General features: G+C 44.6%; 1 protein-coding gene across 1 annotated transcript in view; it reads left to right on the forward strand.

Moving 5' to 3' along the window:
• The first annotated feature begins 16,168 nt into the window (after positions 1 to 16,168).
• Positions 16,169 to 26,977, forward strand: part of LOC111871696 (protein sprint) — a 117,734-nt gene continuing 106,925 nt past the window's right edge. Inside the window, exon 1 of the mRNA XM_023864964.2 lies at positions 16,169 to 16,411. Within this exon, the coding sequence (XP_023720732.1) occupies positions 16,193 to 16,411 (219 nt within the window). The 5' untranslated portion in view covers positions 16,169 to 16,192. The remainder of the gene's footprint in view (positions 16,412 to 26,977) is intronic.

Raw genomic sequence — 26,977 nt, forward strand, 5'->3', positions numbered from 1 at the left:
TTATATTTGAGTATCCTGCTGCTTTGCTACGTAACTCATCCACTCGTTTCCCTCTCTAAAGCAACATAAACTTGTATTTTAAAGTGTCATTAAAATCACATTTAAATTTCATAAAATTTCATTAAAATCATATTTTATTTTACTGTTTCGACATGTTTGAGCCCTACAAGGTCATCCTCAGCTCTTAATTGCCTGAAATGGACACATTGTGTCAGCTCATGTGTCATTATGTTTACACGCTACAACTGCACGTCTTAGTTTGAGGCTATATGCCGACGCTTCACTCACGCTACCTTCGCATTACGGCGTCCACGCTGTGTTCCTCTTGTGCGTAGGTCTCCCGAGTCTGGCTCAGAATAGGGACAAGTGGAGGGCTCTTGTGAACATTGTAATGGACCATCGGGTTCTCTAAAATGTTGGAAAATTCTTGAGTAGATGCGCAACCGACGGCTTCTCAAGAAGGGCTCATCTCCATGGAATTAGTAAAGTCATCGAACAGTGCATGCGTTTAACTTTCTATCGTGTTGCTTTTCTTGCGAGATATTTATATCACACGCAATGAAACTTCAAGCATATACAGTAGAGTATTGTCACGTGTCCGGGGTTCCATGATAATTAATGGATTACGGATTTAGATTAATGTGTTTTATTGGACAACTCGTTCACGATTGCAATTCCAATCACTACACTCACTCTGACATAACTTCTTCCAGGCAATGCGACGTGACTAGCCCAACGTCTCTGATCATTGATCTCATATGTCTAAGTCCAAGTCGCATTGCGACTGACGGTCAGTCAGTCAGTCAGTAAATCTTGGTGTCGAGCCCCATGTGGGGCTCATGAGAAGATATTTATTACTACTTTGACAGTTACGGTCTTGCTTTGTGGGGCGTCCTCTCTGACGAGAGGACGGGTCTGTCTTTTACATGATCTCATCTGTCGCAATCTTCACTCTTAAATTAGATCTTCGCGTACTGCCGAGAGAACACCTTGTCCAAGGGTTCTCTCTGTCTTCCACACAGCGTTGGCTAGCGTATCTGTTGCTGCGGGAACTCAACAGTTCTGTCTCTGTTGTCTAGGCAGTTTCTTAGGTTACGGTCTGCCTATGTTTTCGTTGCCACTGAAGTATGCGTTCTTATTGTAGCCGTTGTGTAGCAATGGACGTCGTATAATACAGCTTTTACCCGCCACGCCACAGTATAAATCTTCTGACACACATTACATTCAAGTACTTTAAAGAACTGCAGCGCAAGTTCAGTATATGTGGCACCTGTAGAAACATATAGTGGCTCTTTAAGTAAAATCGTTAATAATCACTGAAGTTGTGTCTACAGTTATGGAAGTAAGCTTAAGTTCGGCCGCGCCATAGCTCAAGCGGTTAGTCGCTGGCTTCCCACCACGGCGGCCCTGGTTCTATCCCGGGTCTGGTCAAGTGGGATTTATGGTGGACAAAGTGGCGCTGGGGCGGGTTTTCTCCGAGTACTTCGGTTTCTCCTGCCAATCTTCATTCTACCAATTGCTCCACAATCACCCTCACCTATCACCTTGGGCTGGTACAGTAGGCCAGAAGTGGCCGCAGTACAAAGGACTTAATCCCACCCCACTAGCAATAGAAAAAAACTTAATTTCTATTGCTTTTGTAATTACTGAACACAAAAGGGTGCAGAATTTAAAGATCTACATACGGCACTTTTATTAGTTTAACTCACTTCGGCTTGTGTTACTTAAGGGCTTGAACGTGTTTCTTGGCCTAGGTCTGCCTCATTAAGCACTCACCCGAGGGACAAATACTGAGTGCAGGTTATCTGTCTGCAAAATGCACATGTTACTCTTTACAGAATGTAAAGTAGCAGTCCTGGCTTGGGGTGGGGTGAGACTGGGTCCACTTGATACGTCGGCCACTAACTGGCCTATTGTATCAGCCCCCCCAAATGATAGGTGATGAGTATGGAGCAGTCGGTAGAACGAGAATCGGCGAAGGAAACCGGAGTACTCGGAGAAAACCTACCCCAGTGCCACAATGTCCACCACAAATCCCACATGATCTGTGTTCGAACCCAGGTCGCCGCGGTGGGAAGCCGGCGACTAACCGCCTGAGCTAAAAGCTGCCTCCGTAGTCTAGAGGTAACGTTCCCACCTCATGACTCGTAGTACGCGGGTTCAAATACGCAGCGGAGGTCGTCGAATTTTTAAGGGCGGAAAAATTCAGGNGAATGATAGGTGATGAGTGTGGAGCAGTCGGTAGAACGAGAATTGGCGAGGGAAACCGGAGTACTCGGAGAAAACCGGCCCCAGTGCCACAGTGTCCCCAACAAATCCCACATGATCTGTGTTCGAATCCAGGTCGCCGCGGTGGGAAGCCGGCGACTAACCGCCTGAGCTATGGTAGGGACCTCCTGTTATATTTAATTGCTTAATTAATTAAGCATTACGCCCGTAATACGTGTGAAGGAATTTAGGTGCAGCTTCACCTTTATTAACCTCGGCATTAGATAGAGGTGACTGTTCAGCTTCACGCTCCTTCCGCTTTTCTCTTGGGAAAACAACCCCGGGTACCCATTGTATAAGGGGCTAGGTGGGCCCCGCAGCTGGTCAGGCGCCAAGGAGAAAAGTCTTTTGCCGTTTCAGGAGTCGAGCCCAGATTTCTCGATCCTAGAGCCCATAGCGTTGTCTCTGTACCGACTGAGCTATCCCTTGCGCTGTCGAAAGTTTTCCTCAGACTCCTACTGGATGTCCACCCGTCTGATTTCCAATGCATTGCGTGTGCCTGAACAGTCGACTCTTGTAGTGCTTAGACAAATCACACCTTTTAATGCAAACGGAAGGGGTTCATTGCTCCATCTTGTGTGTACACACGAACCATACCGTCACGTCCATGATATTCGCTGTACTGGGGCAGCCGGCACGACTCGGGCGCCTGCGCCGGAAGTTCCCGTGCCAGAACGGACTTCGTTTGGTCTGGAACGTGACGTATAAGCCCCCTCGGTTTGTTCCTGCCTGCCTTCCATTCCGAATTTGGCCTGCTTCAAGAAACCGCTAGCCGTCTCCTGGATGGGGAACTCCTTGGTATCTACTCTGACTGGACAAGAAACTTTCTTCGCTCATAACGGTCTTGTCCGTGACTTTCTTAGTGGTAGTATATGGGCAGGACATGTAGCATGTATCGGATGTATGAGAGTTGCATACAAATTCGAGTAGATGGCCTCATCAGAAGTTTCCACTTGGGAGGCCTGGGTTCTGGGAACGATACCAAAATATGTTTGAGATTTTCACAGCGGTGGTAATTCCTATTGTAGCATGTAGATCCGTTGCTGGGCAACGACCCGTGAGATAAATATACAAGAGCCGTTGCTAAGTGACGGTTTCGCAAAGAAACATGTTCCCACGGAAACGACTGAACTACAACAATGACGAACTATATTTTTTGTGTGTGGCCCGTGGCGAGATATTATGGTCGGAACAAGCTGGGAGCTGCAATGAGTCAGTGAGTGAAGAGAAGAGCGGAAGGTTGGTGTGAGATGGCCGCCAGCCAGGGAGTTAGATTGTTGGAGCAATGAGTAAGTCGTGGTATATTCGCCAGCCGGTAAGGACGTAGGCAGAGGACATTGTTAGGATGCGCTATCAGGAAACGACTAAGGAAGACGTAGAACACTTTATGTATACTGCAGTTTTAGTGATCTTCAGAGTGTGTAAACCAGTGATGCTGTTACAGTTACTTATAATTACGAGTTGTGTGTATAAATGGTCAGTAAATCCAATTACCAAACCAATCCCGTCTATAATCACTCAATCATGTGACCATATTGTACTCTTCCGGAGTATGGCGCCATGTGGTACTCTGATAGGTGGGTACGAATGTTTCGTAGGAAAACACTGCTTCTATCTTCAGGGCTGAAGTATCCTACCAGACAATTACACGGTATTATCAGGACGACCAAAATGTGGATATTGAAGTAGATTGTTGTAGATACTATGAAGATACGAGCTGTGGAGGCAGTCACGTGGTTCAGGGCGGTGACGCTGAGGCACAGGGATGAGCCGACGGCTTCCATAACAACATTGAGCGTTTAGGTTGTCTGCACTAGGACGAACCTCACCGTAATTATATAGAAAACAAAAAGCAGACAAACTCCATGATTTTAGTCCGCAAGCAAAGTATACTGACCGAGCGACCGCTGCTTGTCGGCGAAATTTAGTGCCAACTTTATGGATAGAGGATGTCGCGTGGTCAGCGCAACCAATCCCCACAGCCGTTAATTTCGGTCTTCTAGACCGGAGCCGCTATTTCCTTGAAATAGATCTTCTGTTATCACGAGGCTGAGTGGACCCCGTTCCAGACCCACTACTTCTCAGAAAAGATCTGGTAGCGCCGGGAATCGAACTCGGACCTCTGGATCTGTATCCAAGAACGCTGAGCACTAGACCACAGAGGCGATTGTAGTAATATATAGTGATACAAAAACCGCTGGAAATTTTAGGATGTCGGTCCTGTTTTCCACTTCGGCCCCAAGCCCGACAAACACGTTCTGAAGGACTTCGTGTTTATGATCCGTGCCCAGGTTCCGTTCGCTGGCTCCCTGACAAGTCATGTGTGTCTGTGCAGGCCGTGTAGTGGCATCTGGCGACCGCTGCGAACACTTGGCATTCCGACCACGTGCAGTTCACACGGTGTGATCCTCACTCGATCCCCTACCTCGCTCCTTATGTACAAATATGCATGACTAGACCCGTGATTTCTGCCGCGCTTTATGGCTTCAAACTGACAGGGAGATGAATGTTTCTTTCTGACAGAATTATGTTCAAGAGAAAGAATTCCACAATGAAAATCATTTGTGAAATTTGGGAACGATTTTTATGTCTCTAATTCGTTTTCCAATTCTCCCGCCCCACCTACTGCGAAACTTAACTAGATACACTACTGTCCCGAACAGTTCAGTAATGCTGTTGTAGATATCTACTCGCACTATTGATTTATAACTAGCGCTACTGAGCAGAATCATTCTTGGTAACTAGGGGCTCAGCAAGTCAATAAACTCTCCGCATCTTCCCCCCCCCCCTTTTTTTTTCCTTGACAGTACAGCCCCAGTGGGCCTAGGCCTACCTCCATGAACTTCTCCGTTCACTTCGGTTTTTCTCGATCTTACATATTCGGTAGGACTCCTTGGGCGGGTGATCAGCTCGTCGCAAGGCCTCTACCTGTACACAAACACAGAAAAACGCACACACACAAACTAAACATCCATGCCCTTAGTGGGATTGAAACCCACGATCCCGGCTTCCGAGCGAGCGGAGACTGTACATGCCCTCCGCCGCTTCTAGAACCCTATTATTCACTACTACTTTTCATAGGAGCCTGACAATGGTCCCCCCTTCCTGAGAAAATTAATTTTATTAAGTCTTATAGACTGGACTTTTGAGCGAAGCGAGGAATCGCTCGTAGAACAAGAGCGAACATTTTCCGAAAGAACGTAATCTCTGCTTGAGCATTTCATTAGCCCCAGACACTCGTGTGTTCGCCCCATATTTCAGTTAATATTATATAGCACTAATATAGAGATTTTCATGAAATACTATATGAACAAATTGCCTTTGAAGGCAGTCACATTTGGTACTGTTCTACACTCTGTATAACGGTGTCAGTGTAGTTGCCATGCGGAATTGTGAGGTGCCGACAGGCCTGCCACTCTTCAGTGTAATCTGTATCTCACTTACCATTATGAAAAGTGTGCAGCCTTTCTATTCATAATCTGTGAGTGTCTTCGCATCTGCCTACACGTATATACAGCCCTCTGTTGGACCTTGACCGCTTTTTCAGTTCTTGATTTTTTACACTGTCAGTAGGACTCCTTGGACGGGAGATCAGCCCGTCGCAAGGCCGCTACCTACGCACAGAACAACAGACACAGAATAAACGAACATAAACGGCCATGCCTCAAGTGAGATTCGAACCCACGATCCCAGTGTTTGAGCGGACGACGACAGTTCATGCCTTAGACCGCGCGGCCACTGTGATCGGCATTTTCTGACCCTATTCAACATAATCTTGCTCCTGTAACGTAAACAGCGTCGTTAAGTAATATACGAGTTAGTATGAATGTTGTAAATTAGGTTCTGTGATACGAAGATAATGCGTTGTTCTCTGCTTGTCCAGGGCAGGGCAGGGCCAGTGTATGTCTGCGGGGGTATGGGTGTCTGAGGTTAAGGTCACATGATCGTACACCGAAGCCGCGAATTCGAATCTTCAGTCGCAGCGTTTGCTACTCCGCAGTGCTCTCTGCCAGGGCGAAATGGAACTTCCGTACCATCAGAGCATAATTAGAAGCCATAGATGTCCCTGTACCTAAGCACAATGTCTTGGACATTGCTAATGGAGATCATACTCCAGTCATTCTTGTCTTCATTACTAGATAGATGTGAATGGTTAGCTTCACGCTCTGGTTGCGTTACTTGCCGTAAAATGTTCTCCAGACAGGAGGCTGGATATACCCATAATAAGTCATTAATTTAGACACTTGCGTGGAATCGAACACGGGCCGTCAAGCACGTATCCATTCATTATCACGGTACATTGCCTTGTTCAATTGTAACATGTTCCGGTGTGCTGTCAATATTTCGCTTTCAGCCATCTTGTTTCGAGAAAGACGTGGCTTTGATAAATAGGGCTCATCCAGTCCAGTGCTTTGCTCTGGACATTGATAGACAGGGGACGGACTTGTGTGTGTGTGTGTGTGTGGGGGGGGGGATTGTAGCCTTGCAAGATCGTGAGGACCAATGTAACGTTCAGGTTACTACAATTACGTGTACTATTTACATACGGAGTTTTATGTCACCTAAGACACTCATTTCCACATTATATTCTGGGGTATGTAAATAAATTGGAATAATGTACTTCTTAGAGAATGGGCAGATATATAAATCACGCGTCTGCGCGGCCTCATCAGAACGTCGATAAAAGTGACACATGTCCGGTAATTACCCTTCTTTTAGTTTTGACACGGGATTCCAGCAACGTAAGAGTAAGATTGACACTTGTTGACAGACGAGGAATCACCCATGTGCAGTTTGTTTAAGTAAAGCTATCCTGTCAGTCACGGTAGCCGAGCGGTCTAAGGCATAAACTGTCTTAGCTCTCTCGGAAGCCGGGATCGTAGGTTCGGATCTGTTTCCTGTGAGGTACGAACTGAATTCTTATATATTATTCTTATACACTGCCAGTCACGGTAGCCGAGCGGTCTAAGGCATAAACTGTCTTAGCTCTCTCGGAAGCCGGGATCGTAGGTTCGGATCTGTTTCCTGTGAGGTACGAACTGAATTCTTATATATTATTCTTATACACTGCCAGTCACGGTAGCCGAGCGGTCTAAGGCATAAACTGTCTTAGCTCTCTCGGAAGCCGGAATCGTAGGTTTGAATCCCACACAAGGCATGGATGTTTGGTATGTGTATGTTTTCTTTCTGTTTGTGTTTTCCTGTGTTCAGGTAGGGAGGCCTAGCGACGATTCATCTCGTCCAAGGAGTCCTACCATCTGTAAAATGATCATGAAACTGAAAAATCAGAGGCCAGGACCCAAGGGGGCTATAAAGCCAGAAAAAAAACATAAGATATACAATTCAGACTAATCAAGTTTACAGGCTTCTTCTTCTTCTTCTTCTTTTGCTCGCCATGTGTCACGTCCCACTCGTAGGTCTCCGATTTTGTTAGATTATTTCGGGTGTTTCCGTCCGGCTGCAGCCACTAAGAGCGGCTTATTATTTCACCTTGAAGCTGGAAACAATAACATCTCCGAAACGTTGGCAATAGAGCCAACATATACACGACGCAATCACCCACAAACATGATGGGCACTGGCGTTTTGAAATATTCTGTACCTCATATTTAATTATTTTCTTGTGTTATCATTGCAAACAGCGGGAGCCGATGTCAGGGGTGTACACTGCACCGGATCCACATATTCTGTTGAAGCAGTAGTGTGTAGTGAGAAACGGGTATTGATCTGGCAACAGTTTGATGGCACACAGTGAGGCAGAACTTAATCTCCCGTGCTGCTGTTTCGCCTGGAGCAACTGCCGCCTCACTGCTTTACCCTAGATGCCACGGCAGGAATTCCAATCCACATGCCCCGGATTTCTCAGTCTCTTCGTACTTGTCAGTCAGAATTATATGAAACGAGGGGGCGCTTCATCCCTACTGCTTTTTATGAAACAGATATCGACAAAGCAGAGGCACAATGGAGAAGTCCGTATGTTCCATGTCTAATACTGCTCGATAGTTTTCGCTTGAATATTGTTTTGGAGGCCTATATTAAGAGTCGTCAGCCTAATTGAATTCATTCTTGCAGAAAGGTTTGATATACATAACTGATGCATCAAGATCTGTTTTATGTCAGTAACTTATTGTTTGAGACTGTAATAACGTCCATGTTATGGTGATTTTCTGGGATATGGTAACGTGTGGCCTGGTAAATGGTTACCAGCATTCCAGACTACACGGTGTCCATTCTAACTTTGTAGTTTGTTTAACGACGCTATCAATAAATGAGCCAATATGGCGTCGAATGTTTGGATGGTAGGGAACATTCAAATGGAAATGTGGAAATGGACGTGGCCTAATTTAAGGTAACCCTACTCTTCCGGCATTAAGCCTGAATAGCGACTGGCTTGAAGCTGGATGACTGGAATGTCGGAGTTCGAGTCCTGGTAGTGTCTAGAATTTTCTCTTCTCCACATCTTCCACACAGCCTCTTAACAAATGGGTACCGAGGATTCTTTACACGGGGGTAAAGCGGCCGAGGCGTGAAGCTGACCGCGCACCTCCAGCTAGTGCAGAGGTCAAGAAAGTGTGGATCTATACATCCAGGCCCCATACGTCTTCATGGCATAGTGTTTAATTAGTTGAGCACAGGAAAAATTTATATTCTTACTGTTCCGGTATTTCACTGACAGCACCGAGGAAAACCACAAGAAACCTTGTCTGGGATAGTAGGTGTCTCTGCCAAGATTCGAATTGAACGTCCCCCCTATACAAGTCAGAAGAGTTATCCCTTTAGCCTGATTGCTTGGGCAGACCTGGCCATTTTTCCATATGCTTCATATGTAACGATATACATGGCTACTCTAAATGATTCATTCGTTTTTAAAACGCTATATTTTCAAAGTATTACAAATATAAATATGATTAATATATAAAAAGAACCGTAAACTCACCAAGTTTGTACTATATGCACCAGCTGGCAGCACGAATTCAATGTCTTGACAAAATGGCGACAAGGCAAGAAAAGAGTTTTTGTTTGTTGGAATATGCGAGATATTCGTCTGTTATAGCAGTGCAACGCGCATTCAAAAGAGAGTACGGAAAAGAACCGCCAAGTAAACAAAGCATTTTGCGGTGGTATCGGCAATGTTTGTCGCTACCTAAGCAATGAACTTCGGCATCGCTGGATTGGGCGTGTTGGTGAGGTTGACGTAGCTCTGTTCACTTGGCCCCCCAGATCACCTGATCTAACGCCTTGTGATTTCTTCCTTTGGGGGTACATTAAGGATCGTGTTTACGTACCCCAAACTGCCAAGAACACTAGTAGAGCTGAGGGAACGCATCGATGCTGCAGTGATGACCATTGACAGGATGATGCTAAAAAATGTGTGGAACGAGCTCGACTACCGCCAGGACGTGTGTCGTGTGACCCAAGGGGCACACATAGAACATTTGTAGAGGGTAAAGAAAACTTGGTGAGTTTACGGTTATTTTTATATATCAATCATATTTGTATGTATAATGCTTTGGAAAATATAGCGTTTTAAAAACGAATGAATCATTTATAGTAGTTCTGTATAAGAAGACTGCTTGAGATGCCTTATTGTTGTGCGAAGTACTGTGTCTGTAGTGTGATACGCTGTGTGGGTACGTATGTATTTGAGGAGTTGACAGTTGCTGAATGCTAACATGTACCCAGCTTTCGGGCATTGATTCTACGTCCTTGGTCTCCACTGTACTGTTAGTAGTTGCAGAGTTGGTCAAGGAATCCTCGTGCATTTACAGAAGCAAGAAGGTACCCCATCCTGAGACAATTGCACCAAGACCCCATTTTCATATCATTCTCATGTCCATGTCAGGTTTTCAAGTCATGTGATTCCTCCAGGTTCTCTGACTGAAATTGTGCCTGCATTTCTCATTTCGCCCGTTCATCGCGCCTGTATCATACTTATTGATTTGATCATTCCAATAATAATTTGGAGAACAGTAACAATCAGAAAGCCATTAATTGTGTAGTATTCTCTGTCGGCGCATTGCAAATTAGTGTTAACTAATTCCTACCGATTTCGACGTTTGCCTTTTTCATGGGAATCATATAGAAGCAGGGTTACTGAGGTCATGACCAGTATTTTTATCACCGTGAGGCTGTTGAACCTTTGCTAATCGATTGCTTTCTGTTGCCGAGCAGCGCCGTCTATGAGGCAATGAAACATGAATATCGGGTGTTCACACCCGTGGCCTCTACTCTTGAGCAATTTACTTCCGCTCGACAGTGCGGACGATGCCCCTCACCTTGGCAAGGTAGTGTGTTCTCCCTAACGAGTCCCTGGAGACCGACTTGTGGAGTCGAATCTGCTACGTTTGTTGTGCAGGAAATTCCACCGTGAGATCTTAAGCGAAGTTCGAGCTGGCATAGTTTTCAGGTTTGGTGTAATGGGCTGAGTTGGGAAAATCCTCGTGTTTTCGAGCTCCAAATTTTTTAGTTTTGTCAATTTAGAAAGCAACTTTTGCATATGGTTTCACGTTCTGACTTCACGGTAGCTTCGAGTGGGCATACATATTGTCCCATATTTGGAATTGTGATATATAGACGGGGTTTTGGATTGGATTTATTGACATCTTATGCAGTCAGCGTGTAACTATAAGTGATGCAGTGCTATCGCTGATCTACACACTTTACAGTTCACTTTTACACACATAAACGCGCGCGCGCGCGCGCGCACACACACACACACACACACACACACACGCGCACACNACACGCGCGCGCGCGCGCCCACGTCCCTTGTACTGCGGCCACTTCTGTCCTACCATACCTGCCGCAAATGATAGGTGAGGGTGATTGTGAAGCAATTGGTGGAATGAAGATTGGCAGGGGAAACCGAAGTACTCGGAGAAAACCTGCCCCAGCGCCACTTTCTGCACCACAAATCCAACTTGACCAGACCCGGGATCGAACCCGGGCCGCCGCGGTGGAAAGCCAGCGACTAACCGCTTGAGCTATGGCGCGGCCCCTATATTATAGTGTAAGTTTAATTTTTAGGATCGTTAAGAATGAGGGGTGTATATCAGTTTGGGTTGCGCACAGGCCTATTTCATAAATCTGCTCTTCTCGACCTTGCATATCTTACTAGCTTTGTTCGTTCAGTGCCTGTATAAGATCTGCTCTTTCTTAAGCTTTTTGCATTCCATAGAGCTGTAACTCGAAGTAAATGTTTAATTGTGAAAGTTGATCTGTACATACGAGGAAATTCATATGAAATATCCTTCTGTATGTGAACTTGGAGCGTGCCGTAATTTTGAGATTGTCATAAATTTCATGCAAATTTTTTGTTCTTGAGGCAATAATTTATAGTTATTTCTGTTATATAATTATTAATTGAACATTCCTACTACTTCCCCTGTAAAAAGATAAAGTTGTCTCCTGTGCTTAATTAAGCACTGCTCCATGAAGGCGTAGGGGGGAGTGGATGTATAGATCCATATTTTCTTGACCTCGGCACTAGCTGGAGGTGAATGGTCAGCTTAACGCCCCTGCGTCTGTACCCCCAGGGATAGAGCTCTCGATACCCACTGGACAGGAGGCTGGATGGACCCCAGAGCCGGTCTGAACGACGTGGAGAAGAGAAAGTTCTTGACCCTACCGGTATTCGAACTCCGACACCTCGCTCGTCCAGTCCGTAGCCAGTCGCTATCCCGGCTTCTGCTACTTTCTCTGTAAAATTAAGTAAAATGTAAAGGTATCCCTGTAACAAGCCATGGAGGCCCATAGGTTTGTGAGACGTCGAGGCTCCCACATTTTCTAGACAATCGGCTCAAAGATGGCGGTAAATTTGTCAGCCTTACCTGTCGGCCGCGCTTTACTCCCCAGGAAAATTATTTAATTAATTCCTGGTACTCATTTCTGTTAGAGGCTGAGTAAACCTCAGGGCCTAGTGCAGCTGGTAGGATTAGGTCAATTGAAAAAAGTCACTGACCTCATCGGGACTTAAACCCGCTACCTCTGTGCACTCTATAATATAGTAGGCCTATAAAACTTGGTTCTGATGAATTTACTTATTTACAAGCGTGTAAGCATAGGAGGTATGATAGCTGTGGTGTCATAAGTTGCTTCTTGCCTTCATGCGCCGGGGCATTTTCAAAATCTCGGTCGCCAGACGTTAGACTGACCCTGACGCGCACCTGTTTGAGTACGGTGACGTCAGGGTGTGTACGTACTTATGCTGGGAGTGTACCGTGGCGCCGTGGTGTGCTACAGAAGCTGTATCCATGGTAACTCAGCGTAGAAGCGACGAGCCAAGTCTCAACAGACAGCTGACGCACGCGACCCGCGCTTTGCACACTCTGTACGCGTTTTATTGATCACTATGGGACGTGAAGTTCTTCGTGACAAAATGCTGTGCCGGCCGAACCCGCTGTGTGGCTCATTATCTAGTGCACAATGGCACCGTAGTGTTTTGTCTTCCTATGAAAGAAATGCATAAAGTGAATACATAAAAATGATACGTTTTCCTGTCTTCATCTTTCGTTTCAGAAACTAAATTTCAGAGAATTGTATTTGGAGTTTACGATAGAAGTTGTACAGTTTAAATTTCGGGCTCTGTCGACTTTACAAGTAGCGCAAGTGGAGCTTTCATCCAACCATTCATTCATTAATTAGTGGCTCTACAGCCCTATGTTGGGCCCTAGCCTCTTTTTCAGTTTCATATTTTTTTGTACAGTCTGTAAGACTCCTTGGACGGGGGATCAGCCCGTCACAAGACCGCTACCTACACACAGAATAAACGCACATACGGACTTCCATGACTTTAGTGGGATTCGAACCTACGATCTCAGCGTTCTAGTGAGCGAAAACAGGTCATGCCTTAGACCGCGCGGCCACTGTGATCTGAAAGTGGAGCTTTAGCCTTCAGAAATATGACAGAGTTCAGATTGGGGGCGGCAGTAAGAAATAAAAATTACAGCCACGAATAAATTAAGAGCAGCTTCAGTTCGAGGAAAGTTTGTCATTCCATTCAGGTTCGTTTGTCCTCCCGTCAGCTAAATTCTTCTCTCAAGCTGAGGGAAGAATGTAGATTGACCTGATGGGTCTTGGCCAGTTATGATATGAGAATATGAACAGGATTCAGCTGGCTCTGAATGGGATCCATTGCCGACATCTTGTGAACAAGGAAATGAAACTGCGGTGTTGCATAAAATACTCGAATTTCCTTGACCAACCGTGGGCTTCACAACAAGCAGTTAACTCCATATGAGGTAGAAAAAGAAAGTTATGCCTAAGCTTAATTAATTAAGCAACACCCCCCATGTTTTTAGAAGAAGTGCATTTTTAATTGTCACCCTGCGAGATCTGGCATTAACAACAAAATAATATCATAACCACTGAGGCGTTTTAAGTCGGAAAGAAATTTTTGGAAAATATGTTTGGAGGTCATTTTTCCTTTGTTATGAATAACTTGATTATTTCATTAGATTTGATAATAAATCATCCAGAGCGTGTTTATGGGGACGACGTGTCGATGTTGTTATGGCTCATTCGATTTCCCTCACATATTCACTTCCGTCTCCAGTGCAACTTTTTTTTTCTACTGGGGTGGGACTAAGTCCCTTGTACTGCAGCCACTTCTGGCCTATTGTACCAGCCCCAGATGATAGGTGAGGGTGATTGTGGAGCAATTGGTGGAATGAAGATTGGCAGGGCAAACCGAAGTACTTTGAGAAAACCTGTCCCAGCGCCACTTTGTCCACCACAAATCCCACTTGACTAGACCAGGGATCGAACCTGGGCCGCCGCGGTGGAAAGCCAGCGACTAACCGCATGAGCTATGGCGTGGCCATCCCGTGCAACTCACTCCGAAAGTTCTAAAATTCAAAATTCAAAATTTTAAAACTCTTAGCTCTTTTCAGTTGTATGTCCTTATTTGCCATATTTCAAACAACATGTTTCGGCTTGTTCTGACGTCACCAGGTGCGTTAGAATTGTTTGGCGAAATTGCTGCTGTTTATATACGAGTTCTGTCATGAATCCTTTCCTAACTTTGGGATTGAATCATAATTCTGAATTATATATTTTTCTGCGTAGCGTATATTTGTGACTGGTATGTACGTACATTGGCGCTGTGCGTGTTTCCTTCTGTTGTGTATTGTATAGATATTATCAAGTCTTGCGTATTTTCATTTCCAGTTACCCCGCACGTACGAATTTTGTTTCTCACACTGGACTGTATTGGAGTTTCATTTTTGTACAGCCAAAACAATTGACATGACATATTTCTCGCTATCTTGAAATTTGTGCTTAATAAATAATACGTCTATATTTTCTTCTTTGATATTATAATTGTGGGGGCACGCTGTAGCGTAGTTGATTGAGGGAATATGCTACAAGCTGGAAGGTCGCGGGTTTGATTCCCGATGAGGTCATTGGATTTTTCATTGACCTAATCCTACCAGCCGCACCATTGTCCTGGGGTCGACTCAGTCTCTAACAGAAATGAGTACCAGGGATCTTTCTGGGTGTAAAGGGCGGCCGGCACTTAAGACTGACAACCTCACCGCCGTCTGTGAGCCGATTGTCTAGAGAAAATGTGAGAACCTCAACGTCTCACAACCCTGTGGGCCTCCACGGCCTGTTACAGAGATAGGTTTACCTTTTTCTTTACCGTTAATATTATCATTTTTCCAATCACTAACATCCCTTCAATGTAGAGTGTTCTCATGCAGTCATTCTAGTGTGTTCCGAGATATGAACCCCTGTCATCCTAACACGAAGTAGTTAGTTAGTTAGTTATTGGAGAGGGTGGGTTTCCCCATGCACCTAGACATGTATTGGTCCATTGTGCTTCCCTCCATGATTTCTACCAGTCTCTATATCCTACCGGTACTGGTGCTTACCATCAGTCCCGCCCAGCCAGCGAGACCGGCTCTACTAGCTGAGAGGTATCTGTAATGCTTCCCCCATCTACCAGAGGTATTAGAGACTACTGTTGGGCGGGAAACGTCCGTAATTTGGCTCAGTGACCTCCTTTGGAGATATGAGGTTCTTTTACGTGCCGTAAAGCTATGACAGGGGACCCATGGCTTAAAGTTCCTCCCGGAGGACTTGTTCCCAGAATTTTTCCGCACTTAAAAATTCGACGACCTCCGCCGGGTATTTGAACCCGCGTACTACGGGTCATGAGGTGGGAACGTCACCTCTAGACTACGGAGACCGCTTAACACGAAGTATGTACTGCTGATTCTTTTAAGCTTACGGCCTGGACGTTTGTTTAATTGTATTTAGGACAAAACCAAAGAAGAACATAAGTTACATCGCGAGTGACGGTAATGAAGCCACACGCATATCAATAACTTCTGTTTGTTTGGAGGTCTGTGTAGCAAATTTTAGTCTTCCGATAAATTATATATTCCATTTCTTTTCGTAAAGGCAAATCCACAATCTCAGGTAGACGATTAAGATTAGGGGCGTCAGTTTTCGCAGGGACCATATTCTTAACATGGGCGTGTAAGTCACTTGCAGAATGCTTAATCACTTTATTTTGCAACCATATATTGCGATAATTTTTAAGACATCAGATAAGCCATGGGCCGATCACAGTGGCCGTGCTCTCTAAGGGATGAACGTCTTCACCTGCTCGAACACTGGCATCGTTGGTTCGAATCCCACTTGAGGTATAGATATCTATGTGCATTTATTCTGTGTTTGTATTGTTCTCTATGTAGGTAGCGGCATTGCAATGGGCTGATCCCTCCCAAGGAGTCCTACCGACTGTGCGTAGGATTTAGAAATTGAAAAAGTGGCCAAGGTCCACAAGGGCTGTGGTGCCATAGACGGATGGATAGATGGACTGACGGACTGATAAGCCATGGAATCGACTTTTGTTCCTATTAACCCTAAATCACGTCTTTTTTCCTTGCAGAGGCGATGCGTTCCTGGAGCCGTATATGCAAGGCCTTGCTCCTCCGGACTTCTCGTCCTCCCCGCACACCAGCGTCCCTACGGTCAATGCGAGCAGCGCCGAGCAGACCCCACACACCGCGACGCCGGAAGACGGCGAAAGCATCACCTCATCTCCTGTCGGCGATAACCACAACACTCTAGCAGACCTCTCTGCACAGCTCAGATTCCTCGAGCTAGATGCTAGCGCGGACAGTCTGGACCAGGTAAGGGTATTTCCATACTGCCGCTGAGGGCTTCATGCACTGGCGATGTAAGAGAGGGAAGCTGAGAGCTATGGTATACAATAGGACGCTGTTCGTGTGGTGTGCACAGAAAGAATTTAATGTAAAGGAAGAAGAAGAAACAAGCAGATAAATATTTTAATTTCATGGAGCCAAATCTTTCCTGAGAAGCTAATAGTCCCTCAGCTAGTCAAAAAATTACCCAACTTTTATTGAATTCAAGAATACTTGACCGTGTTCATAAGAACCCAGCAATTGATCCCTATCCCGTGTCAAATTAACCCATTTCACACGCTTGTAACTCATTTCTGTAAGATTCAGTTTAATATTATTTTCTCATCCATCCCTGTCAATTTTCGGACCAGTATTTTGTATTATTTCTCATGTGTGCAACTAAGCCTGTCCATCTTCCTTGATCTTGTCACATGAAACAGTAAGAATGATTGGATTTGTGCTGAAAAACATCACCCACACTCAGAAAAATTCGAACTTCTTCCTTTCGCCATAAGTTCCCTAGCTCGATTTGTAGCTTACTGATTGCTGATGTAAGTTTAAACAGTGTCTTTAGAGATATTTAACCGTAAAACTTGTCTTGGAACCGTCATGGTTCCTCGGAACGCAGTGTGAAAATCCGTGGTCATATCCGTAATCATAGTCGTCTATGCATATTTACGAATTCGTTATTCGCCGTTTGTCTCCCAACAAGAGATTTCCCGTGCTGAACCTCCTTCAGTTATCGTCTAACCCTTACGCCATACGTGGCGGTTTGGCACAATTCCTGCCTCGCTGTACCGGCAACATCTTGCGCAGTTTACCATTTTTACTTTGTCGTATACGTAATGTAGCTTTGTATGAGAAGCTCTGCGACCGTGAAAAATAAACCCGAACTACAGAGTTTGACGTGTATAAACGTCTTGAGCCGTCCAGAATGTGAAATAGTCGTCTTTGAAATACCGTCAGCCTCTGTCTGTACTTATGGATGAGCGCGTCGCTAGTGCCCGAAGGGTCGTCATAAGTCAGTGTTGATAAATATGACACAGTTCTGTCTCCAAAAATAGACGCTTTTCAAATGAGTCCCCATAAACATAAGAGTTATTTTCTCGAAAACAGCTCTAAACATTTTGAATGAATTTCGGCCATTTATGGACACCATCTCCCTAAATACAACTGCATGTGTCAGATCTTCAGGAAACGAACGAACACGAAATGTCAGTTTCCTCGAAACGGCTTGAAAGTTGCTGTATTGATTAAACTGAGTCATCTGTTCGTAGCTCACTCGGTCCAGCAGCTGACTTCAAGAACTTGGATAGCTCAGTCGGTATAGCGACCGGGCTACGGACTGGACAACCAAGGAATCTATCCCCGGTAGGCTTCTTGACCAATGAAGCCTCCTGTGTAGTCGGTACGAAGGTCTGTGTCCTGGGGCTTATACCGATCGGAGCTTGGAGCTGACCTACATTATCCATTTTCATCTTCGTGACAAGTGTTTTTTTATACACAGGGACAGCTTTACCTTTTACCAGCCGAATTTGGGGTTTCCTTATTGTTACTGCAGTGACTGCAAGCAATTCAAATAGACCACGCGGCTCTCCGTATACTTACTCCTACTTACTGTCGTCATGCGTGTCGTGTTCTCGTCTCAGTAAAAAATGAAACCCTAATAGGCTGACGCCGGTCACAGTAGCCGCGAAGTCTAAGGCATGAACTCTCTTCACTCGCTCGAACGCTGGGATCGTGGGTTCGAATCCCACCGAAAGCATAGATATCTGTATTGTGTGCATTTATTCTCTGTGCAGGTAGAGGCCTTGCGAGAGGCTGATCCCCTGTTCAAGGAGTCCTACTGACTGTGTTTAGGATCAAGGCGTAGAAAAGCGGCCAAGGCCCAACAGAGGGCTGTAGAGCAATAATAATAATAATAATAATTCAGTTTAATTCTGGTTTATCTTCGTGCAAGTAATAATAGTAAGAATTATATCATATTATAAAAATCGTTTGGGTAGAACATTCCTGGCTCCGAATACGTCAGCATCCCTGCAAACAACATCAGCATGAGGAGCAGACATTGAACAATGCAAAGTCTCTGATTATAATAATAATATTAATAATGGCCGACATTTTGTGGTGTGAGTCTGAAACCATGTAACCTGGTTCATTCTGTGTTTTTGTAGGTAGCGACCGTGCTGCGGGCTGATCCCCCATATAAGGAGCCCTAACCGACTCTCGGAATTACGAAACAAGTGAAACAAAGCGCTTTACAGATTCCCTATGCTCCAAATTGGGAGCAAAAGGAAAGAGAGAAACAGTATGATTGTGTAGTTGGAGGTACTGGGATGAGAGATTGACATGGCATTCGAGCTTCAGTTGAGGCCTCGTATGTTTGCAATTCAGAAGATGTTGACATGATTAGAGATGGGAAAACGAGAATGCATTTGATGCACGGAGTGTAACCTTTCCCCTCCCAGAAACCTATTGTAATTTGACAGTGAAACGCAGGAACAAACATCTCTTCATGTCACTGTCGGTGTGCGCGAAGTAGGCCGACCGTATTTCTACTCCGAATGGAGACGGAGTCGATGCTTCTTTTTCACTTCCGGTACCCGGTGTCATCTGTGCTGGAGCCAGCAAAATCAATCTCCTTCTCTCATGAACATCTTGTCCCTGTATTTTTGACATCTTGTACAAGAAATAATGTCATTTAATATCTGTTTGACGTTGACAAATAGGCTAGCCGTAGTGAAAACGTGAGAGAGAGAAGTTGCACAGATGTGTTCTTGAGAGGTATTGATAATTCCATGTGTACTACACTGGAGAACACGTATTTTACAAAGGCGTTCTTTGCTGTTTTGCGTCTACAGTATTGCCTTGATGTACATTTATTGTAGATACTGTGACATGTAAATCCATTGCTAGGCAACGCCCGAAACACGCAGCAAAGAATACTGGAGCAGTGTTTTCTTTGTGTCCTCCGTGTCGTCACACAGCGGTGGGTAGCGGTCACGTGATGTGTAGTCTGTAGGCCCAGTCAGCGCAGCAATGGACTGGCAATCACTTGACGTGTTGTCTGTGTTGTGTGTCAGTGCTGAATCTACATAAATTAGCAGAATTCCGAAGCTTAAGCATTAAGCTGCAGGAGTGAATAGTGGGGTTCTGAGGATCCAGGTTGTAGTGTCTTGCCGACTGGTCCGGTGCAACCCATTCATTACCTTATAAGGACGGCTGATATGTTTGTATCACTTTCGTCCTTAGTAGCAACATGACCAGACTTCTTTGGACCCTTTTGTGAAGCTTGATGATTTCGCACGTTCATTTCCATTGTTTTCAATACTAATGATATGAAGTTCTTGGGAGATAATGTAGATACCACAGAGAAAAACACAGAAACTTAACTGACGCTAGTAAGGAGGGGTTGATCTGGAAGTAAACGCAGCGAAAACTAAGTATATATTGCTGTCTCATCACCAGAATGCAGATCAAAATCGTGACATAAAGATAGCTAACAGATCCTTTGAAAATGTTGCACATTTCAGATGTTTAGGAACGACAGTAAGAAATGAAAATTTGGTAAAAGAGGAAATTAAGCGATATTGAATTCGGGTAGTGCTTGCTACTATTCAGTCCAGAAGCTTTTGTCTTGCCTGCTGTTTAAAAACGTAAAAATTAGAATACACTGAACTATAATTTTGCCTGTGGTTCTGTATTGGTGTGAAAATTGGTCTCTGACATTAAGGGAGGAACATAGACTGAGGGTGTTGAGAATATTTGGACCGAAGAAGGTTTAGATGACGGGAGGTTGGAGAAAACTCCATAATGAGGAGCTTCATAATTTATACTCTTCGTCAAGTATAAATGGAATGATCAACGTCAAGGAGGATGAGATGGGCAGGACATGCAGTACGAATGGGTGCAAAGATGAGTGCATATATGATTTTGGTGGAAGAAACAAAGAGGAAAGTCGCTAGGAAGACTTAAGACGTAGGTGGGTGGACAATATTAAAATGGATCTTAGATAGGATGGGGTGGTATGAACTGGATTGATCTGGCTCAGGATAGGGACCAGTGTAAACAGTGTGAACACGGTAATGAATCTTCGGGTTTCATAAAATGTTGGGAAATTCTTGAGTAGCTGCATAGCGGTCGGTTCTGAAGAAGGGTTCATCTGCATGGAGTTATTTCCATTGTTTGTAATGCAGGACACGCCTATCCCTGTGGGTGAGAATTGATGAGCATTTTCTCATCAAAAGAGACTTATATTTTTAGAAACCGTAATATAATCCATCTTCTTATTCATGAGTTATGCACCGCTGTGTAACTTATATTCTGTATAAAGAAAAGCTCAGAATAGAATGGAAGAAATGTGCCCACGTTGTAAGTTGCAGGAAAAATAAAGAAGTGCATAGGGAAAACGGAGGGTGGTTGTTGGGAAGGAACGGGGGTGAAATAACGGAAGTGAAAGAACATACCAGAGAGACGGGGTTGAAGTAAAAAATCAGATTGGGGCTTGTTTCCTTTTCGCTTTTTATCTTTTCAGTTCCTTTTCTCTCCATGTTCGCGTGGTGACTCACAGGGAGTACAGTGTCTTTGACACCTGCGCACAGCCCGGCTGACACTGTGCGTGTTCAGTAACACAGGGGGTTCGGGTACAAGTCTTAAAGCCTACTTTCCTGTTGTATTTCTACAAATCCGTTGTTGTTAGTGTCTTATTTACATAATGTTAGGCCATAATCCAACAACATAAGATTGCTGAACTCGTGCGCAAATGGATATGAGATCAAAACTCAGTGGAATCTAATTTTTATTTCTTGCAAATGTAAGTATGTTACAAGCTGTTGTTATCGTCGTCATAATTATTATTATTTATTTATTTTAAAAAAAAAGCTTGTGAAGTACAGATTCTCTCTATGTTAAAGTTTTTGGATATATCCTCCGAAGTTCACATCGTCGTCATATTTGTAATTTCCTACTGACAAATGTTGTTTACCTCCAGTGGCTCCTCCTTAGTTATCGCAAGTAAACCGAAAGCTAAATATAACTTCATGCATCGTATATCTTGTTGGATATCTTCAGAAGGCCCGTTACCAGGTTCAGCACCCAATATTAAGTGCAGTTAGTATCTCTGCATCATCGCAAGTTCTTGGGTCGGTCATGTTATTTGCTTTTGGCCACCGTTTGTTTGAAATTAAAAATACGACGTTAGGATGGACTCTAATGGCATAACATCCGAGCCTAATTTTGTGAAAATCAGTCACAGGCACGGTGCCCATGGCGATATCCTAAATGTACTTTCTTTTTCATAAGTAAGGAAAGTATGCTTTGAAATAAGTAGGAGGCTTGTTTAGCGATGGCACAGGGACGGCTTTACCTCTTTACATTTTAGGATCTGTTGCCTGAAAATCATTGCGACATGACAACGACCGATCCTCAGGCACATGGCTCACTCAGCTTCAACATGGCGCGTTTCCGAAACATTGCAGGTCGCGTATGAAGTGAACGCGCCCACCCNAGTCATTGAATTTTTTCAATTGACGTAATCCTTTCAGCCGCACTATGGTACTGGGGTCGACTCAGCCTCAAACAGAAATGAGTACAAGCAATATTCCTGGGGGGGGGGTAATGTGCGGCCGGCGCGTAAGGCTGACAGCCTCACTACCATATGTGAGCCGATTGTCTAGATAATGTGGGAGCTTCGATATCTCACAACCCTATGGGCCTTCACGGTCTGTTACAGGGACGGCTTTACCTNATCAGTCACAGGCACGGTGCCCATGGCGATATCCTAAATGTACTTTCTTTTTCATAAGTAAGGAAAGTATGCTTTGAAATAAGTAGGAGGCTTGTTTAGCGATGGCACAGGGACGGCTTTACCTCTTTACATTTTAGGATCTGTTGCCTGAAAATCATTGCGACATGACAACGACCGATCCTCAGGCACATGGCTCACTCAGCTTCAACATGGCGCGTTTCCGAAACATTGCAGGTCGCGTATGAAGTGAACGCGCCCACCCGCTTTGTCCGCCCTGATATTTCATCTCCGCCTGCAGCACGACATTAATTTCGGCCCTTAACTAATTCGCAGAACAGAATCCTTTTTGAGAAACTAACAATCGCTCAGGTTGTCAAGAATTGTCCCTCCTTTTATGGGACCCAAAAGTTCATTGCCTATACCCACAAGGACCCACCACTTCGGCTATTGAATTAAAAAGAACTTAACAAAATATATTAAGGCCTATATACTCATGTACCTGTGTTATTTGTAGGGTAGGTTGCGTTCCTTGATAGACTTACTTAGGCTGTATGAGCCCCGGATGAGGAATGAGAGAAAGGAAGCAGTTACTGTAATGAAAATTGGCAGGGGAAACCGAATCACTTTTACGAAACCTGTCCTTGTATCACTTTGACCATCACAGATCCTTTAAGAGTTAATCTGAGGTTGAAACCAGGCCGGCGCGGTGAGAAGCCCACGTATGATCTATGGTCTTTGAAAAAAGCACGCACACACACACACACACACACACACATACGTATATATATGCCGGTTACAGCAACCCCGCGGTCAGAGGCATGAACGGCATGCACTGTCTTCGCTCGCTCGGACACTGGGCTCGTGGGTTCAAATTCCACTTAAGGCATGCATGTTTGTTGTGTATATACGTTTATCCTGTTTGTGTTTTCCTGTGTTTAGTTAGCAGCCTTGTGACGAGCTCATCACTCGTCCAGGGAGTCCTACCGCCTGTGAAAATGATTACGGAACTAAATACGAGGCCAGGGCCCTGAATGGGCTGGAAAAGCCATTGAATATATATATAATCGAGTCTAGAATGACGTATGGAGCTGAAACGATGGGACGATTTCATTAGGGATGGGTACAAATTGATTCTATTTATGCGCGGCTTTGTAAGGAGTTTCAGCGCGCCTAGATGCGTGGCTGGTAGCAGGGATAAAACAGAAATAGATAAGGATAGTTGACGAGGTAAGATTATGGTCAGAATTTGTTTAAGTATTGGTACTATATTATCTCGGTAAACAAGTTAAGTGTACATAAATATTCCTCAGGTATCAAGCGAGTAATTGGAAGGCAACTAGACTGAAAGATGTACAGCCGAGGCCAGTCCTGGCGTCTAGGTTCCCCCCCCCCTTGGCACTACAGCCCCAGTGGGCCTAGGCCTACCACCATGAACTCAGTTCACTTCCGTTTTTCTCGATCTTACACATACGGTAGGACTCCTTGGGCGAGTGATCAGCTCGTCGCAAGGCCTCTACCTGTAGACAAACACAGAAAAACGCACACAAACATCCATGCCCTGAGTGGGATTCGAACCCACGATCCCGGCTTCCGAGCGAGCGAAGACAGTGCACGCCTTAGACCGCTCGGCTACTGTGACCGGCAGTGTATAAGAATAATATATAAGAATTCAGTTCGTACCTCACAGGAAACAGATCCGAACCCACGATCCCGGCTTCCGAGCGAGCGAAGACAGTGCATGCCTTAGACCGCTCGGCTACCGTGACCGGCAGTGTATAAGAATAATATATAAGAATTCAGTTCGTACCTCACAGGAAACAGATCCGAACCCACGATCCCGGCTTCCGAGCGAGCGAAGACGCTACCGTGACCGGCCGCCAGACATAATTATACCTGTTGACAGATAACGTGTGCTGTATTGGGCGGAACTGTCTTTGCTTACATTTCCTGTGTTAGTAAACAGAATTGCGAAGAGAAGAGTGTGAACAGTGACCCACTTGAGTAAAGCGGAAGATATCAAACTTGCTATTTTAAGATGTTTCGAAACCACAGGCCGAAGAGCGGAGGTTGTCTGCAGGTAACGGAGCTACGTAACCCGTAGTAAAATTGGTCGTGTAGAGTTTGGGCGATTGCCTACTCAAAGTCAAGCGGTAAGTGGGAAAGATGTGGTAAGAGGATGAACCTGATATCTGTAGATGACATGGATATCGTAAGGGAGTAGGTCGATGATAACTGATATTATGTACTGTATATGGTTTATAAGCGGCCTCGCACTATTAGGCAGTGGGCATGGCTGTTTATAAGGTCACATCGCAATAAACTATTCATTTATTCGTTTACTCATTCACACAGGAATCTTCCCAGTTGTCCGTATTTTTATCTTATATCTTTAAGATTCGTGTAAATAATATCCTCCAATATACACATAGATCTGAGTTTCATCTTCCTGTCAGCTGTCGACTAAAATTTTATATGCATTTCCCATGCGTTATACACAATTTTGATCCTTATCAGTCAGATATGAGTCGCGTTTCACATGATACGTGTATAAATATCAGATTTTGTCATTCCGTTTCAGAAGGGTTCATGCTATAACTAATTCTTAATGCGTAGAGGATACAGCTCGGAAACTCTGGTGTCACTATACCTTGAAATCGTCTTTAGTCATAGAAATTCGAAGAATATGAAATCATTTTTAAGTTAATGGTTTTGTGCAATAATGAACAAGCACATGGCGACATCTATACGCCTGCTTAGATTACTTTTGATAAGTAACCACTGAATCACTGAATCATAGTTAAGAGACGTAGATACTTCTTTATGAATCATTATTTAGCCCACATTTATCTTTTTTTCCCTTGGCACTACAGCTCCAGTGAGCCTAGGCCTACCTCCATGAACTTCTCCGTTCACTTTGGTTTTTCTAGATCTTACACATTCGGTAGGACTCCTTGGGCTGGTGATCAGTTCGTCGCAAGGCCTCTACCTGTACACAAACACAGAAAAACGCACACACACAAACTAAATATTCATGCCCTGAGTGGGATTCGAATCCACGATCCCGGTTTCCAAGCGAGCGAAGACAGTACATGCCTTAGACCGCTCGGCTACCGTGACCGGCCATTTCTCCTTTACTGAAAGAAAATCAGGCGTCTGATGTCACCATGCGGCCTGTGTGTCTGTCTGCTTGTCTGTGCGTCCCCTCCATTTCAAACATTGAAGGTTTTTCCAAATTTCTACGAGACGAAACTGCTATTGGAGGCCCCCTTCGTGTCATCCTTTTCAAGTTTCTAATATCACCGCCATCTGTGAGCCGATTGTGTAGATAATGTGGGAGCCTCGACGTCTCGCAACCCTATGGGCCTTCACGGCCTGTTACAGGGATACCTTTACTTTCTTATTTTTTTACTAACAGTAATAATGAGATGGTAGACGCGCAAACTTGTGAGGTGGGAGAAACACTAACGATACCCAGTTTAGGGCCCTGAAATTATGTATGGTAATAGATTTCCGAAAACTATGCAACTTGAATTACGGTCATTTTTGTAGATTAAAATAACAATTTGGCAGCCCTACGCAAATTACCTTTAGCTTTCGGGTTTAAGGCGATAACTAATTTCCTATTGGAAATGTGAATGTCAAGTTCTGAACCGAGGGACACCGTAAGCGTACCTGCACAGCGTGTATAAATTATTGTTTTTAGTAGGCAGACTTTAGCAAGTAGAAGAATCTTTTTACCAGCAAATTGGACTTAAAAATTTGAGGAAGAAACTAGTGAAATGCTACATTTGGAGCATAGCTTTGTATGGGGCTGAAACATGGACACTTAGGGCAGTAGATCAGAATCATCTGGAAAGTTTCGAAATGTGGTGTTGGAGAAGAATGGAGAAGGTCAGTTGGACCGATTATGTGAGAAATGAAGAAGTGTTAATTAGAGTCAGTGAGCAGAGGAATATCCTACACGAAATAAGAAAACGGAAGGCTAATTGGATTGGTCATGTTTTACGCAGAAACTGCCTTCTAAAAGAAGTTATCGAAGGAAAGATAGATGGTCGGATAGAAGTGACAAGAAGACGAGGAAGAAGACGTAAGAAGATGCTGGATGACCTTGGGGACAGAAGAGGATATTTTCATTTGAAGGAGAAAGCTCTAGATCGCATTAAGTGGAGGAATTGTTGTTTTGGAAGAGACTGTGGACCTGTCGTCTGACAGATTACAGATGATGAGTAGGCAGAAACGTGACGATGGTGCGAAACTTTGAGATGATGTCCGACGTATCTAACCTAGAGTCAGTACTTAGGTAATAACTTGGGCCACGCCATAGCTCAAGCGGTTAGTCGCTGGCTTCCCACCGCGGCGACCCGGGTTCGATCCCGGTTCTGGTCAAATGGGATTCGTGGTGGACAAAGTGGCGCTGGGACAAGCTTTTTCCGACTACTTCGGTTTCCCCTGGCAATCTTTATTCCACCAATTGCTCCACAATCACCCTCACCTATCATCTGGGGCTGGTACAATAGGCCAGAAGTGGCCGCAGTACAAGGGACTTAGTCCCACCCCACTAGCANTGGACCTGTCGTCTGACAGATTACAGATGATGAGTAGGCAGAAACGTGACGATGGTGCGAAACTTTGAGATGATGTCCGACGTATCTAACCTAGAGTCAGTACTTAGGTAATAACTTGGGCCACCCCATAGCTCAAGCGGTTAGTCGCTGGCTTCCCACCGCGGCGACCCGGGTTCGATCCCGGTTCTGGTCAAATGGGATTTGTGGTGGACAAAGTGGCGCTGGGACAAGCTTTTTCCGACT

Source organism: Cryptotermes secundus, unplaced genomic scaffold (genome assembly GCF_002891405.2).
Source record: "Cryptotermes secundus unplaced genomic scaffold, Csec_1.0 scaffold428, whole genome shotgun sequence".
Taxonomy (NCBI): domain Eukaryota; kingdom Metazoa; phylum Arthropoda; class Insecta; order Blattodea; family Kalotermitidae; genus Cryptotermes; species Cryptotermes secundus.